Below are 27,416 nucleotides of genomic sequence, written 5' to 3'. Positions count from 1 at the left end.
GCTTCAGCTAGGCCTTGAAGAATAGATAAAATTGTAGAAAAGGAGTGAAGATGGTAAGGAAGGAAATTGGCCTAGCTGATGCAAAAGATGTATACTGAGTAACTAAGAGGGAGGCAAGGAGAGCCTCCTCTCTTCAAATACTTGAATTTGAGGACAAAATACTGTCTTCAAGTGTCTGGAAGGCTGTCAGGTAGAAAAGTGATTAGCTTTGTTCTGCTAATCCCAGAGGGAATGGAAATAGTAGAGAGGCAGATGTGGGCTCAATGGAAGAAAAAAAAAAAATAGTTGTCCTATCAATCAGAGCCATTCAAAAGAATGAGCTGCCTTGGAAGGTAATGAGCTCCTCATTCCTGGAAGCATTCAAGAAGAGGTTTGGTGACTACTTGACATGGATGTTTTAGTTAAGATTACTGCTCAGGTGAAGCTTTGACGGGAAGGGGGGAGAGAGAGAGAGAGAGAGAGAGAGAGAGAGAGAGACAGAGAGAGAGAGAGAGAGGGAGAGAGGGAGATGAGATGAGATACAAGAGGCCTTTGGATGACGTGATGAGAAATGAAATATTTGTCTTAAGCCTTTGTAGGGAGAGATGGTATCAAATTAATCTGAATTTTGGAGACAGGAAGGTACAAAATGGTTCTTTTTATCTCTCCCTCACTTTGGTTGGAGAGGGCATAGCTCACTAGTTAAGTGCTTATGTAATAATATGAATGGGGTACCACAAACCTGCTTCGCAATCTGGTGGACTTCCAGTTGTCTTGATGTAGAGATGTAGCCTGGGATGGTAGAACAGACCACTTAGTTAATTGTTGAACTAGGACTTTAGATTAGATCAGGGGTGGGGAACCTGCAGCATGTGGCCCTCTAGGTCCTCAAGTGCAGCCCTTTGATGAATCCAAACTTCACAAAACAAATCCCCTTGATAAAAGGATTTGTTCTGTAAAACTTGGACTCAGTCAGAAGGAAGCAGCCAAGGACCTAGACAGGACCTAACCCCACCCCTGGGTTAGACCAGTGAGTTAAATCTAGAGAAGCCAAGTAGGTGAATGCAACTTGCATTTGGGCATGTCTTGGAAGGAAGACGCTATTCTTGTCTTGGGCTGTGAAGAGGGAGCTGAACACGGACCTTTCAAGTATGCAAAGGGCTATCACATGAAAAAGGGATTTGGACCTGATGGACCTTGACTATTTGTCCAGGATCTTGTAGAGGATTCTTGTTCAGGTTGCAGTGGATGCCCTCTGAGGACCCTTGGGTAGTCTGTGATTCTGTGACCTCCTAGCCTGGAAAGGATCATAGGTCAGGCTATTCCATGGGAACGAGTTAAGGATTAAGTTAGAAAATATAAGGACCAATTGATCTGAAAGTAGATAATTTCCTTTTGTCCACATCTGTTTTCTGCCCTCCTCTTGGTGTATTATTTCTGAATTGAATATTCCTTTGTCCCTTGCGAATGAACTCTAAAAAATCCACTCTTGAGTCTTAGTACATGTGGAGACAGTGAGGAGAAGGGACAGAAAGAAATGGAACCTGGAACCAGTCACCCAATTATGGTAGTAGTGACAAAGGAAGGAATAAGTTAATGGGGTTGGGGTAGGGAGGTGGAAAGAAGGATATCTTTAAGTTCAGCAGTATCAGGGACCAAAAAAATGACCAGGGGGTTCTGGGAGTCATGGTTGGATGGGATTCATAGATTTGGGGTGTTTAGTAAGGAGTACAAGGGACCAAGGAAAAGATCCAATGGAAAAGCTCCAAGAAAGACCTGGTATCCTATGAAGCTGATGTAGGACAGGAGAGCATAAGGGCCCATGCAGAATCCTTCATCCAGGTGTTACCAGGGCTCCCCAATACCTTTCTCTCTCTCATCCCCAGGACTCTCCTTTTCTTTTCCAGATTATCTACACCAACTGCAGCTGCCTCATTTCAGGAGTTAGGGGTAGTTCTGTCACCTCTGGTTCCTGTGAATCCCCCTGTAGTCACCTGCTGCTTTCCTTCATCCTCCTCATCAGTCTTGGAGCAGCAGTGGCCAGCATCACTCACACACCCTCCTTCATGCTCATCCTAAGGTAATGGCACACACATCCAGCTAGACTGTGGCATCCCTCAGGTTGGAGGGGACATGACACTGTGTGATGGGGCAGTTACACATATTACAACAAAAGCAACAATGAATGCAAGGGGTGATATATAGCTTATTGAGTGGAAGCAACCCCACATTCTGAGATGATAGGCTAAGGTAACAGAAATGTCTGTTGGAAGAAAATATGATGAACCACATAGTATAGTGAGAAGAGGTCTGAATCTGGAGGTAAAAGATCTGAGTTCAAGTCCTAACTTTGACACTTCCTAGCCATTTGAACTTGGATAAGTCATTTAACTTCTCAAAGTCTCAGTTTCCTTATCTGTAAAGAGAGGATAATGATCCTTGCATTTGCTACCTCCCTGTTGCTTTGAGGAAAGTACTTCATAAACCCTAAAGCTTTCTAGAAATGGAAACTGACATTGTTATATTAGCTAAGGAAATGAGCTATCAGTTAATGGGCACATCATTTCTTTTCTGACTACCACCCAGCAATGGGAGGCCTACAATAAGGACTCAAATCACAAATCACATGAATGAATCTATGAAGTCATTGATGAATGAATGATTTAATCAGATGGATGAATTGAAGAATCAATGAATGAATCTCTACATAAACAAATTGATAAATGAGTTAATGAGTGAACTGGTGAACAAATTAAATCCTGGACAACTTTGGCCAAGTCATTTGACCTCCAAGGGGGCCTCTTTTTCCTCATTTATAAAATGAGGGGGCTGGGCTAGATGTCCACTGAGGTCCTTTCCAGCTCTAGATCTCTGATCTTACATCTGTAGGTTTCTTAATTCCTAAGTTTTTCATAGCTGTGGGTAGGGTGAGGGTCACCCAATGATCAGGACCAAGTAGGAGGGTCATAGAATCTCAGAATTAGAGGGCATCTACTCCAAGCCCATCCTGAAACAAGCTCCTCCTTTAAACTACTCCACACTAGCGATCATCCAACTTTTGCTCATGAAGTGCTCTGGTGAGGACAAACCACCACCTCTCACTTCTGGATGGCTCTAATTGTAATGAAGCTTTTTTCATATGTGAAGCTAAAAACTGCCTCACTACAACTTCCACCAATTACTCTTACTCTTTCCCCCAAGACCAAGCAGAATAAGTTTCATCTCTCTTCTTTGTGATAGCCCTGCAAAAACGTAAAAGTAGTTTCCATGCTCCCCCTAAGTTTTCTCTTTTGCAAGATAAACCTTCCCAGTCCCTTTGACTCATCTGATGCCTTTGGTTTGTAGGGGGGTGAAGAATGAAGATAAATCTTTGGCTGTTGGAATCCAGTTCATGTTGATGAGAGTTTTAGGTAAAAATAAAAACTGGGGTGGGGTGGGGTGGGGTGGGGTGGAGTGGGATTGGTTATGGAGTAGGATGGGAGGGGAGAAGAGGGAGACATATACATAGTATTCTAATCAGTATTTGAGGGGCCCAAGGTGTCATGGACTCCTAGACTTCTCAGAATCCCAAGAGCTCATCTAATTGAGAAAGGCAGCAATATGTAACAATAACCAGAGTCAGGATTCCCACATCCTTGTCCTGGCCCTGCCACCCACTCATTGTGAGATCCTAAATATCTCATTTCTCTCCTCTTGGTCTCAGTTTCCTCATCTATAAAATAAGTTTAGCTATTACTTGTTCTAGCTACCTCACAGAGAGGTAGATATCTTAGAAATAAGAGCAAGCTCAATTCAAAAAATCTTTATTAAGCACCTATTCATGACAATGAGGCTACAAACCAGAAAAATAATGTGAACTCTGCCCTCAAAGAGCTTATATTTTACTCAGGGAATACACCATGGGCTCAACTATGTATGATCTACATTGGAATGTGATGAAAGGACAGAAAGGATCACTTCCTACAGTGGTGGGGTTGGGAGAGGAGAGATCATGGACAGCTCAATAGAGGAAGTGGCTGAGACTTGAAGGAAGAAAAGGCTGAAAGTCTGGTATCATGGAAAAAAGCCTGGATTTAGAATCACACAGCCTAGATTCAGATCTCTGCTACTTGCTTGCTGTGTGACCCTAGGCAAATTGCAAGCAGTGTGGAACAATGGAAAGGAAACTGGATTTAAAGACAAAGGTCTTGGGTTCAAACCCTAGCTCTGCCATTTACCATCTAGGTGACCTTGATCAAATCATTTCACTTCTCAGGGGCTCAGGTTTCTCATCTGTAAAATGAGGAGGTTGGACTCTATGACCTCAGAGATTCCAACACTGAATCCATGATGCTTCTCTGATGGTCTCTTCATCTGTAAATGAAGGGGTTAGATGAGGTGGTCTCTAAGATCCCTTCCAGCCTTGAGCTTCTATGAATATGAATGGGGGGGAAAGTATTGAGTGCTTACAAGGTGTCAGGCTCTGTGCTGAATGCTAGAGATAGAAAAAGAAAAATAAAGCAGTCCTTAGTGTCAATGAATTCTAAGTGGGAAAAACACTACACATAGGAGAGTCCAACTGCAAGGCGGATGGAAGGGCCCTGGGGTCCTTGGTAGGTCATATGGAAATGGCTGAGGGTTTGGAGAGCACAGTGGCCAGATGGGAAGGAATTTCTGCCCTCTTGGCTGGATGCCGGTGTGTCCCACCTCATCCCCATCCTCTTTCTCATGAAAGATAACCCCAAGTCCCTGAATTGGCTGCAAGTCTGAATAGGAGGACAGCCCCCAATGCCTGCTTCACTCCAGGCTCACCTAACTTCCAGCAGGGACAATGGAAGGGCAGCATTCAGAGCCTGCTTCTTGCTAGGCCTAATGCATAGAGAACTGGGCAGGATAGGCCCCCAGTATGTATTCCAGGTATTTTGGATATCTGCGATCATAGGTAGAAGTGGGTAGTTATGATTATTAAATACCCTCTACCTCAGACAGAGTGGCTTCTATTCCACTAAGATGCTTTCCTTAATATATTTCAGGTTAGGCATCTACACTATGTCTCCTCGTAAAATATCCAATGTCTCCCAACACTTACTGGAATAATATCTAACTGAAATTCTTCCCACTGACTTCCATTTACTGAAGGGAGTCAGAGAATACTTGCTCATCACCCCTTGTAGGCCTAGAGTGAGGCCCAGCCCTTAGAGGGCCTCCTAGTCTTAGGGGAAGACGTAGCCCCTGCCCTCACAGAGCCTCTGGTCTGAGAGGGAGACACAGTCCCTGTACTCAAGGAGCACCTGGCTCCGGGGAGAACAAGGGAGCCCCCCAAATCTGAGAAAGCCTTCCCTCAGTGTTGGTGGTTGTTGGCCTTCACTCTCAAAGAGGACCAAAATGACATCACTATGCTAGAGTCACGTTTGAATGTGCCCAGCTGTGGCTGAGCAGACCAAGACGAGCTCGGAATGCTCTGCCACAGCTCGGGCACAAATCGTCCATGTGAACGTCTGCGGTGGATTCTCTAAGTCTGTGCATCTTGCGTTTCTCTGGAGTTATTTCAATTCTGCTTTGCTCATAGAGCACAGCACCTTTTCTGATGTGGGCACACCATGCTGGGTGGTCCTGTCTCCTTTGTCACACAATCAATCCCAAAGTTCTTAAGAGAGACCTTGAGAGTGTCCTTGTATTGCTTCTTCTGACCGTCTTGTGAATGCTTGCCCTGTGTGAGTTCTCTATAAAATAGTCTTTTTGGGAAGCGTATGTTTTGCATTCGAACAACGTGGCCAGCCCATTAGAGTTACACTGTCTGAAGCAGAGTTTGAATGCTTGGCAGTTTAGTTCGATAAAGGACCTCAGTGTCTGGTATCTTATCCTGTAATAATACCCTGGAACTCTCACCCCTGTCCTGTCTGATCACTGGCTTGGAATGTGTGTACTCATAGCCCCCATCAGCCCTGGAGAGGAGCAGTAGATCCCCATAGGTCTGAATCCCGCTTATATAACCCGTATTTTCTCTCACAGCCTGGATGCCCAGCCCCGTGATCCATGGCATTGCTATTGACACTGCCTGTGTCTTCTGGGCTGATACCTGTGGGATGCGGTCCCTTTGTCGATACTATGACCATACCGTCCTCAGGCATCGGTGAGTCCCACAAGCTGTGTGTGGTCAGGGAGGGAGGGAGAATGAAAGACTACAGAATAAGCCCTACTCGGGCTGTCCAGAAACAGGGATTTTATCCCAAATTCGGACCCAGGGTGGATTTTATAGATAAATTCTGGGTTTTGAGAAGAGGGGGACCAAGGGACTTGAGCTGTTCAAAAAGATAACTCTTGTTACCATGTGTGGAATGGATCAGAAAGAAACCACTAAAAAGCATGACATCACAGGAAGTCTAGAAATTCTCTGAAATGGTCAATGACTTAGGAGAGAAGAGTTGTCTGGCAGTTGTACAGGGATTCCAGTTTGAGAAACTGAGATATTTCCTGAGGGAGTCAGTCACCCAGAACATGGCTCCAATGTTCTATATTCTAAGGCCCCTGCCAGCTCTCAAATTCTGTGCTTCGTATTCTAAAACCCTTTAACCCTCCACGCTTGGTGTTCTGAGGCCTCTGCCCATTCTAACATCAGGGTGCTGGACTGTCTCTGAATCCAAAGAGAGACTCAAATAGATTTTAATCCCACCAAGATCAAACTGGTTGATTTCAATCTACTTAATCTTGAGCCATGCCTTGGAATTCCAGCCCTAGGCCTGGATCGCTTTTGAGCATTTTGATGCTGTTTTATGGGAATCCAAAATCAGAACATATGATCCAACAAATGATTATTTTCTGAATTTGTGAATGGGACAGAGTATTTGAAATAATGGTTTAGTGGAAAGAACACTGGCCAAAGATTAAGAGGACCTGGGTTTCATTCTCACATCTGTCTCTTAATAACTGTGTGGCCTTAGACAAGTTACTGCCACTTACTAGGCCCCAGTTGCCTCCTCTATAAAGTGATTGGTTTAAAATTGCCTAACATCCATCCAGTTTAGTAATGCTAACTTCAAGTTTAATAGTTTCAGAGAAGGGAAAGATTAGTGCAAACTGGAGTGGCCAAAGAAGCCCTCCTAGAGGGAATGGAGATGGAGCTGATCTTGAAGTGCAACCAAGATTTGGAGAGACAACAATGAGGGCTCCTGAGAATTTGGGGATATGGGGATGGCTATGGAGAACATAATCTTTTCTTCCAAAGATAGGGCCACTGGATTTGATGAAGAGTGCCTTTCTCAGACTCTTCCCTCGTTAGGGTGCACCCTTCCCCTCAAATGGGATATATTCAGGAAGATGCATTGAGGGAAACCTCAGTGGAGTTCATGACCGCAGCCCAATGGCCTTTCCCATTCCTTCTTCTTCCAGGTTCATTGGGCTTCAGTTTTTCTACAAGCTGGGCACACTGGTCTGCTTCACCCTGGTGTTCATCATCCTACGACAGCAGGAGAAGGAGGCTGCTTGCTCTGGGTCCCAGCATGGCTCTGTTTCCCAGGAGGAGAAGTTGATCCTCAGCTCAGAGAAGAGATCTGGGGAATCCATAGTGTGAGACAGCTGCCCCAGGCCCGGCCTGCCTCCCTACTCCATTCTGGAGGGGGCAAAGGACCCTACCAATGATGAGGAGAAGGGATAACATCTGCAACAAATATAGCCTTCACTGGAGTCCTCTACCAGGGGATGGTGTGGGGGCTATGTCTAAGTGAAAGGGGCAAATGGAGACTGGTCACCTGGGATCTTGTCCCCAAAGAACCATTCAGGGACTGGAAGACATTGTCAGATGCTCTCTCAGTACTCTCATTTTCTTGTAGTGAGAAAGCCTCAGATAGAGAGCCTTATTCCGTACAGAGCCAGAGATCATCAAAAGCCAGTCCCCATAATGATCTGGCCATCCTGCTTGCTTTCAATGTTGGCTCATCTCTGCTACCCACAGACAGAGACCAATGGATTCTTTCTCCAGTGATCTCAGCTCTCCTAGAAACAAAGAGACAAGAGGACCAACCCCCAGGGTCACGATACAAATTCACACATGGGGAAATGGAGAGACAGGATTCCAAGCTCACCATGCATATGGGAGCTTCCGTGTTCCTGGACCTCATCTCAACCTGTTACCTAGGAAATACATGTCAAGGATGCTGAGCACTCATCTCCAGGAATGAATTGACAATCACTAACATCAGAGATTGACTGTCCCTTGTATACTCTGCCTCCATTTTTTATACTCTCCCTTTGATCATTCTTAGAGCCCAGACCGAGAACAACCAGCCCCAGGTTCCTTTGCCTAAGCTCCTGGCAGGTTTGCAAATTTGCCTGGGGGCAGGGTTATTTCATTATACTGTTGCACTTATCCAGAGATATAGTTCCCCTTGCTTTCACAAGCCACTGTTTACACCAACTATAGATAGTCACCTCTTACCTTTGGCCAGGCATCCATCCAGGGAATTCCTCCTTTTTTCTAACAAAACAAATGCTTCTTCTTGCCAAATTCCTGCCCAAGCCTAGATCCCTCATCCAGAACTGACATAAAGCAGAGATTTCCCCCAACCTTTGGATGAGAAAAGGTTGCCTTTAATCTCTACAAAATCCTTCGAGTCACCTTGGGTAAGTCATTTTCTTGTCCTGAGCCTGTTCTCTTTGTGTAAAATAAGGGGAGGTAATGGTACAGCAGATGGGTAGGATGTGTTACAGTAGAAAGGACACTGACTTTGGCATCAGAGGATCTGGGTTCAAATCTCATTGCTGATGCTTACTGTCTTTGTGATGGTAGGCAAGTCACTTAACCTCCCTAGGCCTCAGTTTCCTCATCTGTAAAAGGAAGAGGTTATACCCAATGCCCTCTGGAGTCCCTTCTACCTTTGGACTTATGAATTTATGATGGTCTTTCAGGTACCTTTTAGCTCTGATTCTCTACCTCTTGAGAACACTTCAAGAAAGACCATGGGCTAAATCACCTCGAGGGCCCCTCCCAGCTCTAAATCTGTGATCCCTGTGACCCTGAATCCAGTAGATCTTCCTGACCCCTAAGAGCTTGGTTTGGTTTCCTGGCCTCAGATATCTGTCACTGCCTCAATTCTTGGTCACCTTCTCCCTTCTACCTCTGTTGCCTCAATTCCTGGTCCCTGTATCCAGAGCCATTACTAAGATAAGGTACCCTAGAATTTTCACCCCGGATGCTGACATCCAAGGGGTTATGCCTCTCCTGCCAGGGCTGAACTTTCCACCTATAGCAAGCTCTGTCCTTCTGCCTTATCTTCCATTAGCTAGCCCTTGTCTTCCCCCACAAAGGCTCATTACTGTGTGTCTCCCTTTCTAATGCCCAGTCTCCCTCCTAACCCCTATAGGAGCCAGGGCCGGACTGTCTGGGAGACTAACTACCCCCTATGCCATTGTAGTTGGATCCATGCTCAAGCTGTCTCTTGGACTGCTACCCCCTACTCAGGTGAAACTCCCTGAAGCATGAGAATTGCTAATTATCACCCTGTGTGTACCCATTTCTATCTGTCTTCCCTCCTATCTCATCTTCTCACTCTTTAGATTCCATGAGTACATTTCATGAAGTTTGTTCAAAAGGGAAAAAAGAATATATAAATCCAGAAATAACAACCCATAGAGTGTTAGATACGCAGAGGCTAGAGATGCAGATCTAGTCTCAAACTAAATGCTACCTTAATTGTCTAATCTAGTCCTTAACTGAAGCATCCTAGGCTGAACTTAGTTCATAATTCTCTCTGGGCTATGAGCCACACAACACCAAGTCATTGGTGGCCCTGGAGAATGGTGGTATCTTCCCTAGAACACTCACCAATTATTGTAATTTGTCCTCTTGGCTCACTGGATTGAGCTCATTGGCTCATTCTACCAATCCCTGGCTCACTCTTGGCCAATCAGGGAGTCTCCTGTTTTCATAGAGGTTTCATGGAGGTCAATGTTTCCCCTAGAGTGTAAAATAATAATTTAACTAATGAACTTCTCATCCCAAAACATGGCTATTCCCCTCCAAAGTTCATAAGAGACATTCTTTGCTTATAAGGAGTTGGACTATATTCAATTTGATTTAATTCAGCAAATGTGTTTAGCACCTGCATGGTACAATAGAACATTGAATTCTAAGCATTAGAATAATGGGTTTCAAATTCCATTTTGGATACTTACCAACCTGTGCAACCCTGGGTAAATCCCAGTACCTTACTGAGCCTCAATTACCTCATCTGTAAAATGGGGTAATTACACTACCTACTTCTTAGTACTATGGGGGTGAGGGGAAGTGTTTTAGGAACCCTAACCTGCTACAGAAAAGATAGTTATGATTATCACAGTCAGAACTCTATGTTCAGTGTTATGAGGCTGGTCTGTCACAGGGAGACACAAAGATAAATCAGACATGGTTCTCAGGGAGCTTACAACCTAATAGGGGAAATTAGACAAATACACAAATAGCCATGATGCAGGCAGGATATAATAATAGCAAAAGAGAAAGCCAAACAAAAACGTTAGGGGGAAATATCAGAGGGAGGATGGGAGGATAGGTCTGATGTATATTCTATGACAAAGGTCTCTCCTATCTGGTCACTGACAGTCGATGAAGAATGGGATGGTCAATCAGCCAGCATTGGTTAAGCACAACCAGGAGACACCCTTGTGCTAAACTTTGAGGAGAAATGTCAAGAGAAGGAGGAGGAGGAGGAGGAGGAGGATCATTCCCTTTTCTTAGGGACCTTCTGAGGGTCCAGACATCCTCTGACCTGAGGAGAAGACCACTTTTCCTCAGGGAGCCCCCCAGTGTGAGGGATAAGATACCAACTCAGCCCACAGTGAGTCCTCATTGTTAGGAAAAGACATGGCCTTTGCTTTCAGGAAGACCCCACTCTGAAGGGACAAGACATGGCCTCTGATTTTCTCAATAGAGAGGGGGGTAAAGATCGTCCTCAAAATATTTGAGGGGCAGCTAGGTGGCGCAATGGATAGAGCACCAGCCCTGGAGTCAAGAGGACCTGAGTTCAAATCCGGCCTCAGATACATAACACTCACTAACTGTGTGTTACTTAACCCCATTGCCTAACCAAAAACAAAACGAAACAAAAAGAAAGTGTAAGCACTAGATATAAACAACTTGGGGCAGCTGGGTAGCTCAGTGGATAGAGCACCGGCCCTGGAGTCAGGAGGACCTGAGTTCAAATGTGGTCTCAGACCAGACAGTTGACACTTACTAGCTGTGTGACTGCGGGCAAGTAACTTTGCCTTATCAAAACAAAACAAAACAAACAAACAAACAAAAACAAAAACCTTTGAGAATACTTACTTAACCAAGCAACATTAAAAAAAATGTGTGGAGGTAGGGTTGACTGTATGTTGTGCGTGAAAATGTATGATGATCTTTCTTTTCTGTTCAGCCACCTGATTTCCTTGAGACCTTGAAGGCAGGGCTTCTTTCCTGGCTGACTAACCCCATCCATCTGTGTAAACAAACCTAAGACTGAGCCCCCAATAGAGATAATTCCTTCTTTCCTTCCTCTGAAGCCTGTGCATCCCTGCCATTCCCTCAGGGGCAGGGCCTGGCAGGCTAGAAGGAGGTTTGAGAATGAGAGAGAAGGAGAGAGGAAAGACGGATTGCAAAGAGAAGGGGAGGTGGAGGAGAAGGGGAGTTAGAACCAAATCAGACTGGCCAGAGCTCCTGAAGACAGAGATGGAGAAAAGGAAGGGACAGAGAGACGGAAAGGGAAGAACATACTGGATAAGGCAGGAAAGCACATGAAAGACAAGGACAGACAAAAAATTCCACTTAACAAACTTTTAAGTTCCCACTATGGGAATTACAATTGCCCAATCTGCAAGAAAAACCACTGAGGCAGAGCTCTGAGCCAATAGCACTTTATTAAAGTGTCTGCAGCCCCCTCTTCTGAAGTGGACTTCAGATCTTCCTCATGAGCTGAGATGCCCCTGGCCCCCAGGACCTTGTTTTTATAGAATTTGATACCCAAATATGCCAAAGAGGTATGGTAAAATACAGAATCTCCTCGATTGACAGACCTTACTTTTGAGGGTTAAAAATAACATATGACAGGAGGGTCCCAGGTTGGGTGAAGCATGGGTCATCTCCACTGACTAAGTGATTATATAAGATGGCTACCTGCTCATGCTGCACATGAGAGAGTGATCTGGAGATAAAAAACAAAAAAACAAAAAACAAGTTGGGGGACTTTCCAAAGAATCAAGGCATCCGACCCATGCTGGGTTTGGTCATGGAATTTGAGCAAAACAAGATGGAGATATCTTTGTCATCATTCTTGTGGTTGTGCAAATGAGCCTCATAACTTGATAAATAAGTAGTGAACGTGACATTAAAGTTTGAGACCTATCATAAAGGCCTACTATAAGAACCTATCTTATCTAATTGTCCCTATATGATTTATGTAAAATATCAAACTGATTAATACTGATTGGAATAGAGTAGGGATCCAAATGAATTATTTCTCACCTACTAAGCATCTACCATATTGTAGGCACTGATGCTACTTTCATATCTAAAGGGTGAGGGGTCAGAGAACCCACACACACCATGTGTATCAAATTGTCAGACTATTTCAATGTATCTTCATCCACTGAAAGACAAAGCTTAGAAGTGTGCTTACTTTTAGCAGTCAACCAGAGAGAAAAGTTAATTCAAAGCAATGAAATGGTATAATTAAAGAAATGAAATAAGATAATTAAAAAGTACCAAAAAACATTTCCCCCATAAACCTGAATCACAGTCCCACAAATACACACATCAGTGGTAGGAAGAGTAGGTACACTAATTAAGATGTATAAGGAACACATATGGCCAAGGAAACACACAGGAAGAGTCATACATAAGGGAACATATAGCCTGAGGGCATATGTGGAAGACACCTCCCACGTCTGATGCCAAAGGGTTAGTCTTCTGATCATGTCATCATACTGCTTCCACTTGGCCTGTCCCTGATGGTCTTGCACGTGATATCGTCTCTGAGGAGCATTGTTTCTTGCTGGCCTTTCTTTCAGAGATAATGATAGAGTACATGCTATAGATATCATTTCTGGTCCTTGGCAGGCATAACTCCACTAAGCTTGAGGTGGTGTTTCTTCTCTGCTTCCAACTTCCGGCTTCAGCTGGAGTCATGGGCTGAAGTGTTACATCTTCTACAATAGCAGTACATTGGCTTCTGTCATCTCTCTTTTAGCTTAAAATTCAAAGGCTTAAGTAACAGCTTTCAGCAAGACAGGGACCTCACAAACCAGCCATCAGGCTAGGGGGAAGAAACCCTAAGCTGTTTTTCTCCCCCCCTCAAGGGAGGTTATCAGATCACAGGAAAAGCTGTGATAGGTTTTTTCTCTCCTATCAATAAATAAGATTTTAATAAACATCAAGAACCATGTGGGATACAAAGACAAAAGAGAAAACAGTAACTGCCCTCAAGAAGTCTACAATCTATCCAGGGGAAACAGCATGTACACACGGAATTATATAAAATATAGATATTAGAGACGTCTTTCAAGAAGCCAAATTCTTTTGAACGTAGAACTGTCATAAAGTTAAGCAGTGCTCACAAGCATTAAGTCAACCTTTTTCTAGCCTCAGCTTCTTGATCACTAAGGGCACTCTCTTTCTGAAAGCCCTATCTGACATAGGGTTAAGAAGTCCTTATAACTCTCCAGCTAGGTGGCACAGTGGATAGAGTATTGGGCCTACAGTCAGAAAGACCTGAGCTCAAATTTTACCTCAGACATTGTGTGACCCTGAGCAAGTTACTTAACTTCTGTTTGCCTCAATTTCCTCAGCTGTAAAATGAGGGTGACAACAGCACCTACCTCACAGGGTTATTGTGAGGATTAAATGAGATGTTTGTAAAGTGCTTAGCATGGTGCCTGGCAAATAGCAGGCACTTAATGAATTCTTGTTTCCTGCCTTCCTACTTAATGTCTAATTGTCAACCTACTTATTCAGTAGAATTTTAGAGGCTACCCTTTCCAACAAATTGTTAGGAGTCTTCTAGGTATTCCTTAACTCCATGATCTTTTTGATGTTATTTTCAAATTAATGGAAGAATGAAAAGCAGAGGAATGGAAAGCCCTAAATCAAGTCACTCACAAACATTTTTCTTTCCCTCAATCCATATTTCCAAATTCCTTAGCTTTATGATATATATGTTGGCTATGCAAACCACAGCATCGAGCCTGATCCTACAAACAATCCCAAGGATCTGTGATCTCTTCAATATGGATAGATCTCAGAATTCCAACTCTTTCCCCTCCATACAGCAGTCACCCATGTTCTTCCATAGGTCCTCTACATGTGCTAGAGGCCTTCCTCTATGTCTTTTTAAAAAAATAACATTTCAAGAATATCAATGAAGTCCTCAGGCTATCCATCTCATTCCTCACTCAGTCATATTATCTGGCCACCTTTTTCTAATCATACATTTCCTCAGTGATTCCCTCATGCCATTTATTGCACATAGGTCATCCCTGGAGATATGCTACAGCTTATTTGTATACAACTTATGTGCCTCTATTGCCCTTTAGGCCACCTGCAACTTTAACTACTTAGAGATTATGGTGTCCCAAGATTGGCAGACACAGAGTATCCCTGGGAAAATATTTGCATTAAAAATTTAAAAAAAAAAAGGTGAGCCTTTGTACAAGGGAGAAATATCAGGGAGGTTAAAAACACTGTACAATTCTCCTATTGGGATCCAACCCACTCTCTCCTGCTTTGTTTTGGGCTCAGCTCCCTATTTATCAGAAGTTTTTAATCCCAAATATATACATTGGTAATAAGTCAATGGCCTGGCCATCAGCTTCATTGTCATAGTCTGAACAATAAGCATTATTGTATCCATGGGGTTTTTTTTGTTCTTTATTAATTTCTTGGACTGGTCTCCTTCTCATACTCATTTATTTCATTGAGGAGCCCCTGTAATATTTGGGAGCTTGACTGATCAACAAAATATTGTTCAGAAACTAGAGCTTCTGGAGGACCTCTGCATTGATAGGAATCTCTCTCACTTTTAGACCTTACATAAAACATCTTCCATGGCAGTGGCAAACACCTTAGGTGAGCATATCTCTGTTTTGTGCCTCACTTGGTACACATAGTCACCAAAGAGAGTTTTCTCTGTGGTTGTATTTGTCAAGGAAGCTTGTATTGTTTTAAAACCATGTATGAGATAATCCTCATTGGACCATGCTTAGCTCTGCTGCATCAAATGCTGCTTTTTTTTTGTAATCAACAAATAATAAACATCAATAAGGGGAATTTTCTGCACCTTTTTGGTAGTTGTGTGACTCAAAAGATGTGATATGCTATAGAGAATTATTTGTTTAAAAGATGGGTTTTTTTCTTTTCATAAAAGATAACCTCTGTCAATATTCTCATAAAGATAGAGAAATGAGAAGTAGGCATATGAGATCATATGATGGGGAGATGGAAACAAAGATGAACAACTCTCTTCACTCAAGGAACTTACATTCTACTTAGGAGAGGGGGGAGATACAAGATATTTGCAGATAAGTAAACTGAGGAGAGGGCATTGACAATAAAGGGGATCATGGAATATATCTGGTGGTGCCTGAGCTGAATCTTGAAGGAAGATGAGAATTCGAAGAGATTGGGGTGGGGGAGGAATGCATTCCAGGTATAAAAGGTAGAGTCTGTAAGTACAAAGAAAAATGAGAGAAAATGTCAAGTACAAGGTATTGAAAGTAGTCTGGTCTGGCTAGACCATAGAATGTGTGATGGGGAATAATGTAAAATAAAGTTGGAAAGGTTGTATGAAGTCAGGTTGTAGCGAGTTTGTACTCCTTTCAGAGAAGGGAGAGACTGGAGGCCAGGAAAATAACTGGAAAGCTGTTGCCATAGTCCAGGCAAAAGGGCACAAGAGATTCAGTTTAGGGTGGTGGCAATGGGGATAGGTGTGACAGATGTGTCAGTAGAGTTGACAAAACCTAGCAATTGATTTAGAGGCAGGGGGAGGGAGAAGACAAGAACAGGCAGTGGGGAAGAGGGAGAGAAGTCCAAGATTTCAAGTTTACCAACCTGGACCACTAGAAGAATGGTAGTACCCTTGAGAGAAAGAGGAAAGTTGGAGGAGGATCCAGTTTTCCTGGAAATATGATCAGTGATGTTTTGGACCATGATAAGTTTGAGATATTGATGAGACAGTTAAGATATGTTCAGGTTCAGTACACAGCAATGTGGGATTAAGGGTCAAAAATGTGATTAGGACTAGGAATATAGATTGAAAAGACAGAAAGATAGAGATGGAAATAGTGAAAGAGAAAGAATAAGATAGAAACAGGGAGAGATTATTCTTTGCTTTCCTTATATGAATCCCATCTTCCCAGTAAGATTAAGATTTTGCCAAGGGCAGCACCCAAATGTCCTCATTCTCTTGCACATTAACATGGCTGAGCACACAGAGGGGACACAGGTAAGATTAGCTAATGGAGTGATTGCCCACAGCTTTTCAAGACCCCTGCTCAATGCCTAAAGCTAATGTTTTGGCTTCCAGGGCCAAGCTCCCTTTTAGCCACTCAGGACCTTCCCTGATTGCTTGCCACCTTCTGGTGCCCCACCTGCATTATAACTTCAACCATTTAATTAAGAGTGGGATTGATTGATTGACTCAACTGAATCACTCTATTCCCACTTAAAGTAAGGGACAGGATGTCCTGCTACTTAAGGAGGTGAGAATAAATTTCAATCAATTAACAGGCTTTAGACTAAGTGTGAAAAGTATTTGGAACTGGGGTAAATTTACTCAGGAAGAGTGTTCCCCTATGGGAAACTTGGTCATGCTCTAGAGATTATCTATTAATAAGAAGAAGTCTCTTTACTACCCTGTCCCTCATGAAGCATAATGTTTAGTTGGAATGGTACACTTGCTCCACCTTCCAGAATAACTTCGGTTCTTAAATGGCTTGATATTTAGAGACTATACTTAGGACCAACCAAGTTTTCTCAGCCTATGAGAATACTCCTCCTGTGTAAGAGTTACTTTTCAGTCTTACACTAAAGCCTGGGACCTATTCCTACCCTAAGGTATGAGGTCTTGTTGTTGTTCAGTTGTTTTTCAGTCATGTTCGACTCTGTATGACCCCATTTGGTGTTTTCTTGACAAAAATAAAATAAATGAATACATAAACTCTATCCTTTCACTGAGCTAACTAGTTGTCCCTCTTCTCACTGTCTCAGGAGAAGATGGGAATAAAGAGATCAATCACATACCATTGAGGCAGCTGTATAGCTTCACCGATAGAGCACTAGGCCTGGAATCAGGAAGACCTGAGTTCAAATCCAGCCTCAGAGACTCACTAGCTGTGTGATCCTAAATAACTCACTTAACCTCGGTCTAATCCACTGGAGAAGGAAATGGCAAACCACTCCAGTAACCTTGCCAAGGAAACTCCATATGGGGTCATGAAGAGTTGTATATGACTGAACAACAATAATCACATGCCATTGAAGTGTTTCCCATCATCTAGAAAAAAAAGGATAATTCAGAAGAAGAACATCAAGAACAATAATAAGAAGAAACTTCCTTCATCTCACCTTGTTAAACTTAATAGCAGAAGCTCATGATTGTAAGAGAGTTCCCTGTTTCAGTCCCTACTTGGAATATGGATCACTTCTAAATAATCTACATTTCATGCCTTTTTTTCAGCAAGGGATTTGGGGGGGGGAACCTTTCACATTTTTGCAGTTAGGCAAGAGTAAGATGATAACCTTGTCCCTTGGGCTTAATTTGTTGTGCCTTTCCCCCTTCTCATTTTTATGGGAGAGGAAAAGAATTTGGAGGTTGAGAAACTGGAGACCCCAATTCTTGAGAGCCCTTGCCAATTTTGGAAGAGAGGGCAGCATCTAATATGGATGCTAAATATAGTTTCACCATCATAAATTAAACAGGATGACATGAAATTTTGGACTCTGAGTCAGAGAGAAACACCTCTATGCCCCTTCCAGCCCTTTCTCTCCTTGGTAAGTTCTTCAAGGGCCCTCCATTTTGGGGAATGGCCTAGGATGACCAACCTTCATTTCTTTTCTCACTGTGCTTTTGACTTTCTGGACTTCAGCACCATGGCTTCACACAGGTACCTTCATTCCTCCTTCCTCAATCCTTTCTTGAGCTTCCTTCTGTGTGATGTCTTCCACAATTCCAATGTAAGCTCCTTGAGGGCATGGGCCATCATCCTTTTTGTTTTCATCTGTATCCCCATTGATTAGCATGGAGACTGGCAGAGAGGAAGTGTTTTTAAAATGTTTCTTGCTTTGTGTTGTCTGCCTTTGGTGAGCAGGAGGTAGAAGTGATAAAATAAATTTAAGCCTGAAGACAGTGGTTTGCTAGGGGTAGCGCTGTTCTAGAGTCCAGCGAGTTTGGCATCTAGAGCAAGGACTCTCCTTTTGGAAAGGAAGAGCCATTCTAATCAAAATTCTGAGACAGAAAAGTCCCTCCTTATGGGAAAAAAGCTGTGATCTTTTCCCTACTATCGTAACTGGGTTATAAGGTTCCTACTTTTCTAAAAAAAACAAAAGCAAAAACAAACAAAAACCCTTCATAAGAAAATCAATAGCTTTAAGTTCAAAAAGTGATGGCAGAGTCCACTCTGCCTTCTGAGAAAGAGATAACACTCTTACCAAATCTACAAGTAAAGTGAAGCTCTACAACTTTGTGCCCATGGAATCATGCCTGGTAACAGTCAGCATTGGCAATGGGACCAGTGAAGCAATGCTGAGTAGCAGCTAATGAAAGCATTGGAAGATCATCCTGGAACCGGGCTTATGGGAATAGTGCAATATACTCACCAGAAGACATCATCAGCCTTACAGCACCAGAGCTTCCCCTCCAAACATATTGGCCAACCACATGTTGATTACATGATTGAGTCCCTCACAAAAATTCCTTAAGTCTATTCATTCTTCCCATTGATGATATGTATATTTGTGAAAGTATGCATCAAGTTAATGGAGAAAATAATTCATTGCTATTTTTCTTCCTTTTACTTATTTTTCATTAAATACCTTTCACTTGAATTCATTGTGACCACTGGCTGACTATTAAAAATAAACAAGTGGATGGGGGCTCAAAATCTTTGGTTTTTGAGTAGATATAGATTGACAGAGTGCCTTGAAGCTAGGATACCTTTATCTAGGGGACCTACTGTACAAGTTGGGGGTACATGTAAGTGCTGTATTATCCCTGTGGACAAGATGGATAGAGGTAGGCTAGACACATCTTTCCATGACTGAATGCAAAGAGTAATCATTAATGGATCCATTATGAGGAAGTCAATTTAGAGAATAGTCACTAATGGAGTGCTCCAGGGTTTGACCTTGGCTCTGCACCATTCAACATATTTATCAGTATTGTGGAAGCAGACATAGATTCATGTCTATCTAATTTGCAAATGAAGCAAAACTGATTTGGATAGCTAACAAGTTATATAACAGAGCCAGGGTCTCAAAAACTCTCAAGAGGATGATGAGCCAGATCTAGTAGGATAAAATTTAGTGAGGATACATGTATACTTGAATTTTGAAAGTTTACTTCACAAGTATAAAATGGAGAAAACATGGTTTGTATTTTAAAAGGTCTGGAGGGTCTTAATAGACTGCAAGCTCATTATGATTAAACAGTGTGAAATGGTAGCTAAAAAATAGCTAATTCTATCTTAGATTTTGTGATTAGAAGTCTAGCATCCAGAGAAAGAGAAATGATAATCCTTTGCCCTGATCAGACTACCTAGAACAGGTGTTCCTAACCTTTTATGGCATAGAGATACAGCTGGGTGATGTAACAAAAAGAGTACTGGAATTGGTGTCAGGAACATCTGAGTTCAAATGTGACCTCAGACATTTACTAGTCAAAAATGTGACCTCGGGCAAGTCACTGAACCGCTGTCTACCTCAGTTTCCTCTACTATAAAAATAAAGATAATAATATCCCTAACCTCCCAGGACTATTGTGAGGATCAAATGAGATAATATTTGTAAAGCATTTAGCGCAGTCTGGCACATAGTAAGTGCTCATCTCCTTCTTTCATAGATCCCTTTGGCAGTTGGGTGAAAACCTCTCAAAAAAAGTTGGGTTTTTTGGGGTTTTTTTGGCTAGGCAATGGGATTAAGTGACTTGCCCAGGGTCACACAGCTAGTAACTGTTATGTGTCTGAGGCCAGATTTGAACTCAGGTACTCCTGAATCCAGGGTCGGTGCTCCATCCACTGCACCACCTCGCTGCCCCTAAAAAAAGTTTTTAACAGATAAAAATACAATTTACAAAGGAAACTAATTATATTGAAAATTATTTTTCAAGTTCATTTTTCATTTTTGTATTATATTCAAAATATTTTTAAAACAAGTTCACAAAGCCCAAGAACCCCTGAATAGTTTCATGTTAGGTTCTGGTCACATTTTAGGAAGGACATTGATAAACTGGAACATTTTCAGAAAAGGGGAACCAAAAATGGGGAAAGTCCTGAAAATCATTCTGTAAGTGAATCAGCAGGTATCCAGTCTCATGGGACGTAACTGATGCTTCAAGTACCTGAATGGCTGTCATAGAGCAGAGAGAGCAAATTTCTGTGACTTGGGAAGTCAGAACTTGCAGCAACAAGAGAAATGAGAAGAAGATTTCAGCTCAGTCGAAGTAGGAGCATGAAAATATGAGTTGCTAGAAATTAAAGGGCCTGCATCATATGGTATAGAGCTCCTCATTACTGGGGATATTCAGGCAGAGGGATACTGCCAGTTGTTGGAGGTGCTGCAGATAAAGATTGTATTAGATGCCTTCTGAAGTTCTTCCCAGCTCTGAGATTCTACATCTCTCTATAGCCTCCAAACCTCAGGGAATCACACACACGCGCACACACACATGTGCTTGCACACACACACGCATGCATGATTGAGGAGAATTGGCCTCTGCCGCCTGAGAATTCCCATTCTGGGGGGAGGACATGGCCCTCCCTTCAAGGAGCCCCTGATATGAAAGGGGAAAGACCTTGATCTTGAGAAACCTCCGGGGGTTCAAATCTCCTGATCATTTCTCCCTCTCATCCTTTTCTCCATTGTTTCCCACTCCCTTCATGTCTCCTTAGTTTAAAGGATGTTTTTTTCTCTCTCTCCCTCCTCTTTACCAGCTCCAACTCCATCCCGTACTCTGTCTCAACCCAGGCTCATCTGAGCCTCTCTTGTCCAGTACAGTCTTATCTTTCCCCACAGCCAGAGCTCAGGTTGGGGCAGGCTTTAACTGATAAGATTTACATTTTTATTGATTTTCCTTCATTTCCCAGCCCCTCTGTCTGCCAGTATGAAGACCCTGATACTCTGAGACAGGATCAGTCTGTGAAGTTGCATCTGGACATGCTATATTTCCTTCACCAAGGTTCATAGTCAGTGACAGCTCAAGGACAATCCTATGACTTAAAAGGCAAAATAAATTGAATTCATTTCTCTAGTCTTCTGTGTCTGCATCTGTAAAATGGGGACAATAATTCCTGCCCTGTCAATCTCACTGGGATGTTGCTGAGAATAAAGAAGAAAGCATTTTCAAACCTTAAAGTACACTGAACTCTGGAAAGTTCTTTGTAAACTATAAAATGCTTTTGTAGGTTATAAAATCCACTCACTGAAATCACAAAATGTTAAATCAGTAAGGAATCTTAGAGAACATTTAGTAAAAATCCTCCATTTTCCAGAAAGAAAAAAAACCCTATGGATCAGAGAGGGGAAGTAATTCACTTGCTCAAAACTATACAGCTCGGGGGCAGCCAGGTGGCGCGGTAGATAGAGCTCTGACCTAAGAGTCCGGAGGACCTGAGTTCAAATCCAGCCTCAGACACTTGACACTTACTAGCTGTGTACCCTGGGCAAGTCACTTAACCCTGATTGTCTCTCCTAAAAAAACAAAACAAAACAAAACTATACAGCTAGTAAATGATAGATGTGAGACTTGAACCCAGTTTTTCTAATCTAATGTCCAGAAGACAACACAACCACAGTAGGGGCTTATTATGTGCCAAGCCTTATGTTAAGTGCTGGGGAGGTAAATACAATCAAAAGGAAGACAGCACCTGTCCTTAGGGAGCTTATGGCCAAAGTCATCCACTGCATCCTGGGCCATCACTGGTCATCTTGACTTTTGTCTTACCACTGGACTTCAATGACTGGAAGAAAGAGTAAGGCTGATGATTTTGCATAACTCTGCCTGACTTAAATCCAATTCATGAGAAAGTCAAGGCATCATCCTGTGATGCCACTGGTCCTCTTCAAAAATGAAGGACAAGCAATGACACACAAAGAAGACAATACACAAAAAGGAGCTAAAAAAAATTGGATAAGGCAGAGAGGGGCAGAGTCACAAAAGCACAGGCAGGAGATTTAAGCCTAGAAAGTCAGAAGCAGAGCCAAGAGGAGAATGAAGGTTGACCAGCCTGGGCATCTCCCCAAACTGGAGGCCCCTTGAAGAACTCTTCAATGGAAAAAGAGAGCTAACATGACAGAAAGGTATTATTCTAGGGTGAAAAGGCCCCCGGGAAGGATGGATGTTCCAGAGGGAAGAGGCCCCAAATGCTGAGGAAAGTTCCAGGGGGAGACTACAGGTGAGGCATGGTGTTAAAGTTCAAGAAATCAGAAGCACAGAGAGAAGTGGAATGTAAACTGGCCATCCAGGCTTCTCCCTAGGACCACAATTCTCTTTGTAAACTGGAAAGTCTTTTAAAGACTATGAATATCTTTTGTAAATGACAAAATTCTTTATAAACCTAAATAAAATATTTTCGTGTGCTGTGTGTCACGGTCCTATCTGGAGCTGAGCCCAGGTTGGGGGCTGCCAAGAGGTAGATCTGGGAAATTCCCCGTAGCACAGGAAGACATTTTGAGAGCCAGGAAGCAGAAGGATGTGACGGAGAGGACTTTACTCAAGGACAGTCCAGAAGTACCAGGTCAGTTGCACAGAATCACAGATCAATTACCAGAATTGTGGGGTAAGACAGGAAGCAGGGTTCAAGGCAGGAGTATGAGCAAGCAACAAGATCACCAGCATTCGAGGAACAGACGGATCAGTTTCTCCCCCTCCCCCACTATCCCCAGCCCTGGTCAGTCAGGCAAGTAACAGGTTCACACACTAAAACCACCTGTCTATCATAAACACACAAATTAAAAATAAAGGACATATAAAGAAAGATGCTATCTGTGTCCAGAGGAGGAACGATAAATAGAAGTATATACAGAATCATTTTACATATATATGTACAGAATAATTTTACATATATGTGTGTGTATGTATATGTGTGTATATACATATATACATATATGTCTATATGTGTCTATTGGTAGGCATCTCTAGGGTGGGATGGGAGGAAGGAAGATAAAAGGGGAAAAAAGAAATTTACATGACAACTTTATTATATATTTTAAAGGAATAGCAGTTATACATAATAGATTTGCAGTTTCATGCGCAACCATCTTTTTATTATACATTATGAAAATGCTTGTTTTATTTCATAAATTAAAAATAAAGTTTTTTTTTTTTTAAAATCACCTGTCAAGTCAACTAAACAATTCTTTTCAACTTGTGTAACTGACTCACGTATTCATTGGGCCATCTTTGAATTGACAGGTAATGTACTAATTAGTACTACTGGAAAAAGACATAAACTAGAAGGCAGAAGACTTGAGATCTGTTTTGACTGCCACCAGCTCACTAACTGACCCTGAGTAATTCCCTTTTCTTCTTGTTCCTTGGGTTCTTTCTCTGCCACTGATGTAATTGGATTAGGTGATGTCCCACCCAGCTCTCACATTCTGGGTCCCATGTTCACAAATTCCTTTTAGCTTCAGCCTATTCTTATTATTCTTTAAACTATCTCCAGCTCCAAGATGGACACACCGACTTGCCTAATGTAACTATGATAATTGCCTAATGTAGCAATAATTATTATTGCTAGCATTTGTATATGGTGTTCAGGTTTGCAAAGCACTTTACAAATATTATACTGTTTTAACAACCAAACAACCCCAGGAGGGAAGTGTTATTATTTTCCCAATTTTACAGTTGAGGAAACTGAGGTAGAAAGCAATTATGTGACTTGCCTAGTCAGTATCTGAGGTTGGATTTTAACTCAGCCCAGCACTCTGTCCACACCTTGCTACCTACCTCCAAATATTAAAAGGATGTCAAGGTATAGGACTAAAGGGCAGGGAACCTGCAGCCTCGAGGCCACATATGACCTTCTAGGTCCTTGGGTGCAGTCTTCTGACTAAATCCAAGTTTTATAAAACAAATCCTTTTATTAAGGAGATTTGTTCTGGGAAGTCTGGATTTAGTCAAGAGGGCAGCACTTGAAGACCTAGAGGGCCTCAAGGCTGAAAGTTCTCCACCCTTGGATAGGTGATCTAGTTTATTCTGCTTGCTCCTGGAATACAGAACTAGTAGCATGAGGGAAAGTCAAATGAAGGTCACTCTAAGTCAACAAAAGGAAAAAAAAATTTAACAGTCTATGTGAATCATAAGACCAGATGCCCTCTGAGACTTCTTCTAGCTGAGATTCCAGCTGTGAGTCTCTGATTCAAATGAAATCATTCTATGCAGTCTCTCTCAATATCTCCAGCAGAGAGGAAAGGGAATTGCCTCCAAACCATGAGGTTCAATAGCTTCTGGACACATGTCCCACCTTTTCTCCATCCCCTCCCTTCTCAATGTCTTTGTCCATCATTACAGCCCCTGGTTCTCACCATACTCCAGTTTCTTCGACCTCCTATTTCCCACTGATACCTTTCCAAGTCTTGTGTTCCTTCTTAGGGAATACTCTCTACCAATTGATTCTTCCACTCAGTCAAGCAAAACAAAATTCCCAAGCACCTACTGTATGTTCAATGGTACAAGTGATGGGGAATGGAAGGCAGAAAGATCACACAGGCAATTAGTGACGGAGCTGGGATTCAAGTGGCCAAGAATGGCATGCATAGGACAGAGATAAATAGGAGATGATTTCTGCTCTTAAGAACCTCACAATCTTTCAACTCAGTCCTCCATTTTATTCACCCTACTGAATAGAATTTCATTTTCTCCAGGAAGCCTTTCTTGAGTGGACTGAATAGATGGAGGGTGGGAGGTGGGGTAGTGTAGAATTTAGAGTCAGAACACCTAGGTTTAAATCCCAACATGTGACTCTGGAAAAGTTACTGAACCTTTCTAGACTTCACTTTTCTTGCCTGTAAAATTATGAGTTGAGACCTCTGTGATATTATAGGTTACTCTATGCCAAGCATTCTGCTAAGTATTGGAGGCACAAATACAAAAAGCAAGAAACCCTCTGCTCTTAAGGATTTTACATTATAACAAGGGAACCTAGCACATAGTAGAGTGGTTATTAAAAAGGAGCATTTTGGTCTGGAAAGTCACAGGGATGGTGAATGTAGTCATATGGCAATTGATCAACACATCTTTTCCAGGAATGGTATTGTTGGTTTGATTATTATTTCCAGAGCAAGAGGCAGAGGAGAGGAATAAGGGCACACACCAAAGCAAGGCAGGAAGATAGCCATTCTGTAGTGTGATGGATCTGGGTGCTACTAGATATGGTGAATTTTCACTAATAAGAAGTTTAAGTCCCAGAGTGGGAGCTGGAGTGCCAGATCTGAAGTCGAGTGGAGCACAAGCAGGGGGATGGCCAGAGCATGATTTGGGTTCATTTCTTAGCTCTACCACAAATCACCTATGTTACCACAGCCAAGTCACCTCTCTTCTCCAGACCTTCAGTTACCTCATCTGTAGAATAAAGGGGTCAAGAAGTAGGAGTTGGATTAGACGACTATTACTAAGATCCCTTCCAACTCTAACAGTCTGTGACTATGAGCAGTCTGTCAAGATGTCAGGACCTTAGACAGCACTAAGCCACAAGTCTGAATTCAGCCCGGGGTGAAGGATAAGGCTTTTTTTTTTTACTCCTCTGGCCTGTGTGATGAATGTCCCCTAGTTTCCTTCTGATTACGGCCCTGGATGTAGGCCTTATCCGTATTCCTTTCTCCCCTCTTTGTTGATGAACTCAATTTATACAGCTTGGTCTGGGAGTGCTCCAAAATCCCTCATGTCCAGAAATCTCAGGGATTGGAGGATAAGGAAGGATAGGAGGTTTACACTGTCCTTCTGACTGGACAAGAGAGGAAAAGTGGTACCCCTGGGATGTATGGGGGAATCAAAAGGTCAGAGAGTTTGTGAGACATATCAAGACAAGGGGAGAATCATGGAGATAATAACATTGGTTCATATATATTCATATGGCACTTGGAAGTTTTGCAAGGTCCTTGCCTTCCAACAGCCCTGTGAGGTAAACTGCATGCATGATTATCATCATTTTCCAGATGATGAAGATAAGGTTGAAAAAGTTTAAGTGATATAACCACAGTCACCAGAAAGTATAAAAACATGACATGGACCTAGGTCATTGGATTATGTATAATAGAATCGTAGATTTAGAGTTGGAAGGCGTCTTAGAGGTCATCAAATCCAAACCCTCTCATTTTGCAGATGAAGAAACTGAGGCATATAGAGGTTAAATGACTTGGTCAGAGTCACACAGCTAGTGAGTGCCAGAGGTGGGATTTCAACCCATCTCTTCCTGACTTTATCTCCTGATTACAGGTCTGGAACTCTTTCTACCATACTACAAGAGGAAAGGGCTGTCATAGGCCACCTAATCCAAAACCTTGACCTGAAGCAAGAATACCAAGTTGTCCTCCAGATTGTGCTTAAACACCTCCAGTAACTAGGAACTCACTACTCCAACAATACAATGGTAAAGTTGGGCACTAATGTTGAACCATTTGACAGCTCATTTTAGTGACAAGGGACCTTGAATGACACTCAAAAGGCTTATATTCTAATCCTGGTTTTGCCACTAACTTACTGTGTGACCTTGGGCAAGTGATTTACCCCCTCTGAGCTTACTGTAGAAATTTAAGGGTTTGTAAATGACCTTTGAAGTCCTGTCCAGTTGCAATATCCTATGACTCTAAAGCTAAGTGGGGAATTGAGTGGTTTGAGTCCACTAAGCAGGTAGATTAAAGGCTTGGGAATGCCCCTGGGAGTCCTGGATTGAATAGACCTTCCAACTGCATTTTAAAAGAAACCTTAAGTCCCAGAGGCCATTAAGGAACTGACTCAGCATCCTACAGGTAGAGAAAAACAAAGTCATCGCCAGACCATCAATCTGGCTTAATTTCAGGCATCCTTACTTTCAAAGATTCCTTTTTATTGCTAGGTGCTCCCTCCAACTGCAGAGGACTTAACCCCTCCAATGCCTTAACAGGGAAGTTTCCCACTTTTCTGTATCCAAACTCTCCATTTTCTGGTGGCCAACCTTCTGTGTTAGGCCTCTACGTACTTTGGACTAGACTGGCCCTCAAAAAAAAAAAAAAAACAGACACA

General features: G+C 42.5%; 1 protein-coding gene across 1 annotated transcript in view; it reads left to right on the top strand.

Annotated features, from left to right (window-relative positions):
* The window catches only part of SLCO2B1 (solute carrier organic anion transporter family member 2B1), a 101,532-nt gene extending 80,089 nt beyond the window's left edge, over positions 1–21,443 (top strand). Inside the window, exons 11-15 of the mRNA XM_027848319.1 lie at positions 1,887–2,059; positions 3,325–3,389; positions 5,971–6,091; positions 7,348–8,577; positions 21,280–21,443. Of these exons, the coding sequence (XP_027704120.1) occupies positions 1,887–2,059; positions 3,325–3,389; positions 5,971–6,091; positions 7,348–7,528 (540 nt within the window). The 3' untranslated portion in view covers positions 7,529–8,577; positions 21,280–21,443. The remainder of the gene's footprint in view (positions 1–1,886; positions 2,060–3,324; positions 3,390–5,970; positions 6,092–7,347; positions 8,578–21,279) is intronic.
* Positions 21,444–27,416: the final 5,973 nt, after the last annotated feature.

Source organism: Vombatus ursinus, unplaced genomic scaffold (genome assembly GCF_900497805.2).
Source record: "Vombatus ursinus unplaced genomic scaffold, bare-nosed wombat genome assembly UNPS02005659.1, whole genome shotgun sequence".
NCBI classification, from domain to species: domain Eukaryota; kingdom Metazoa; phylum Chordata; class Mammalia; order Diprotodontia; family Vombatidae; genus Vombatus; species Vombatus ursinus.
Note: the sequence above shows the minus strand (reverse complement) of the source record. Positions and strands in the feature narration are given on the sequence as shown.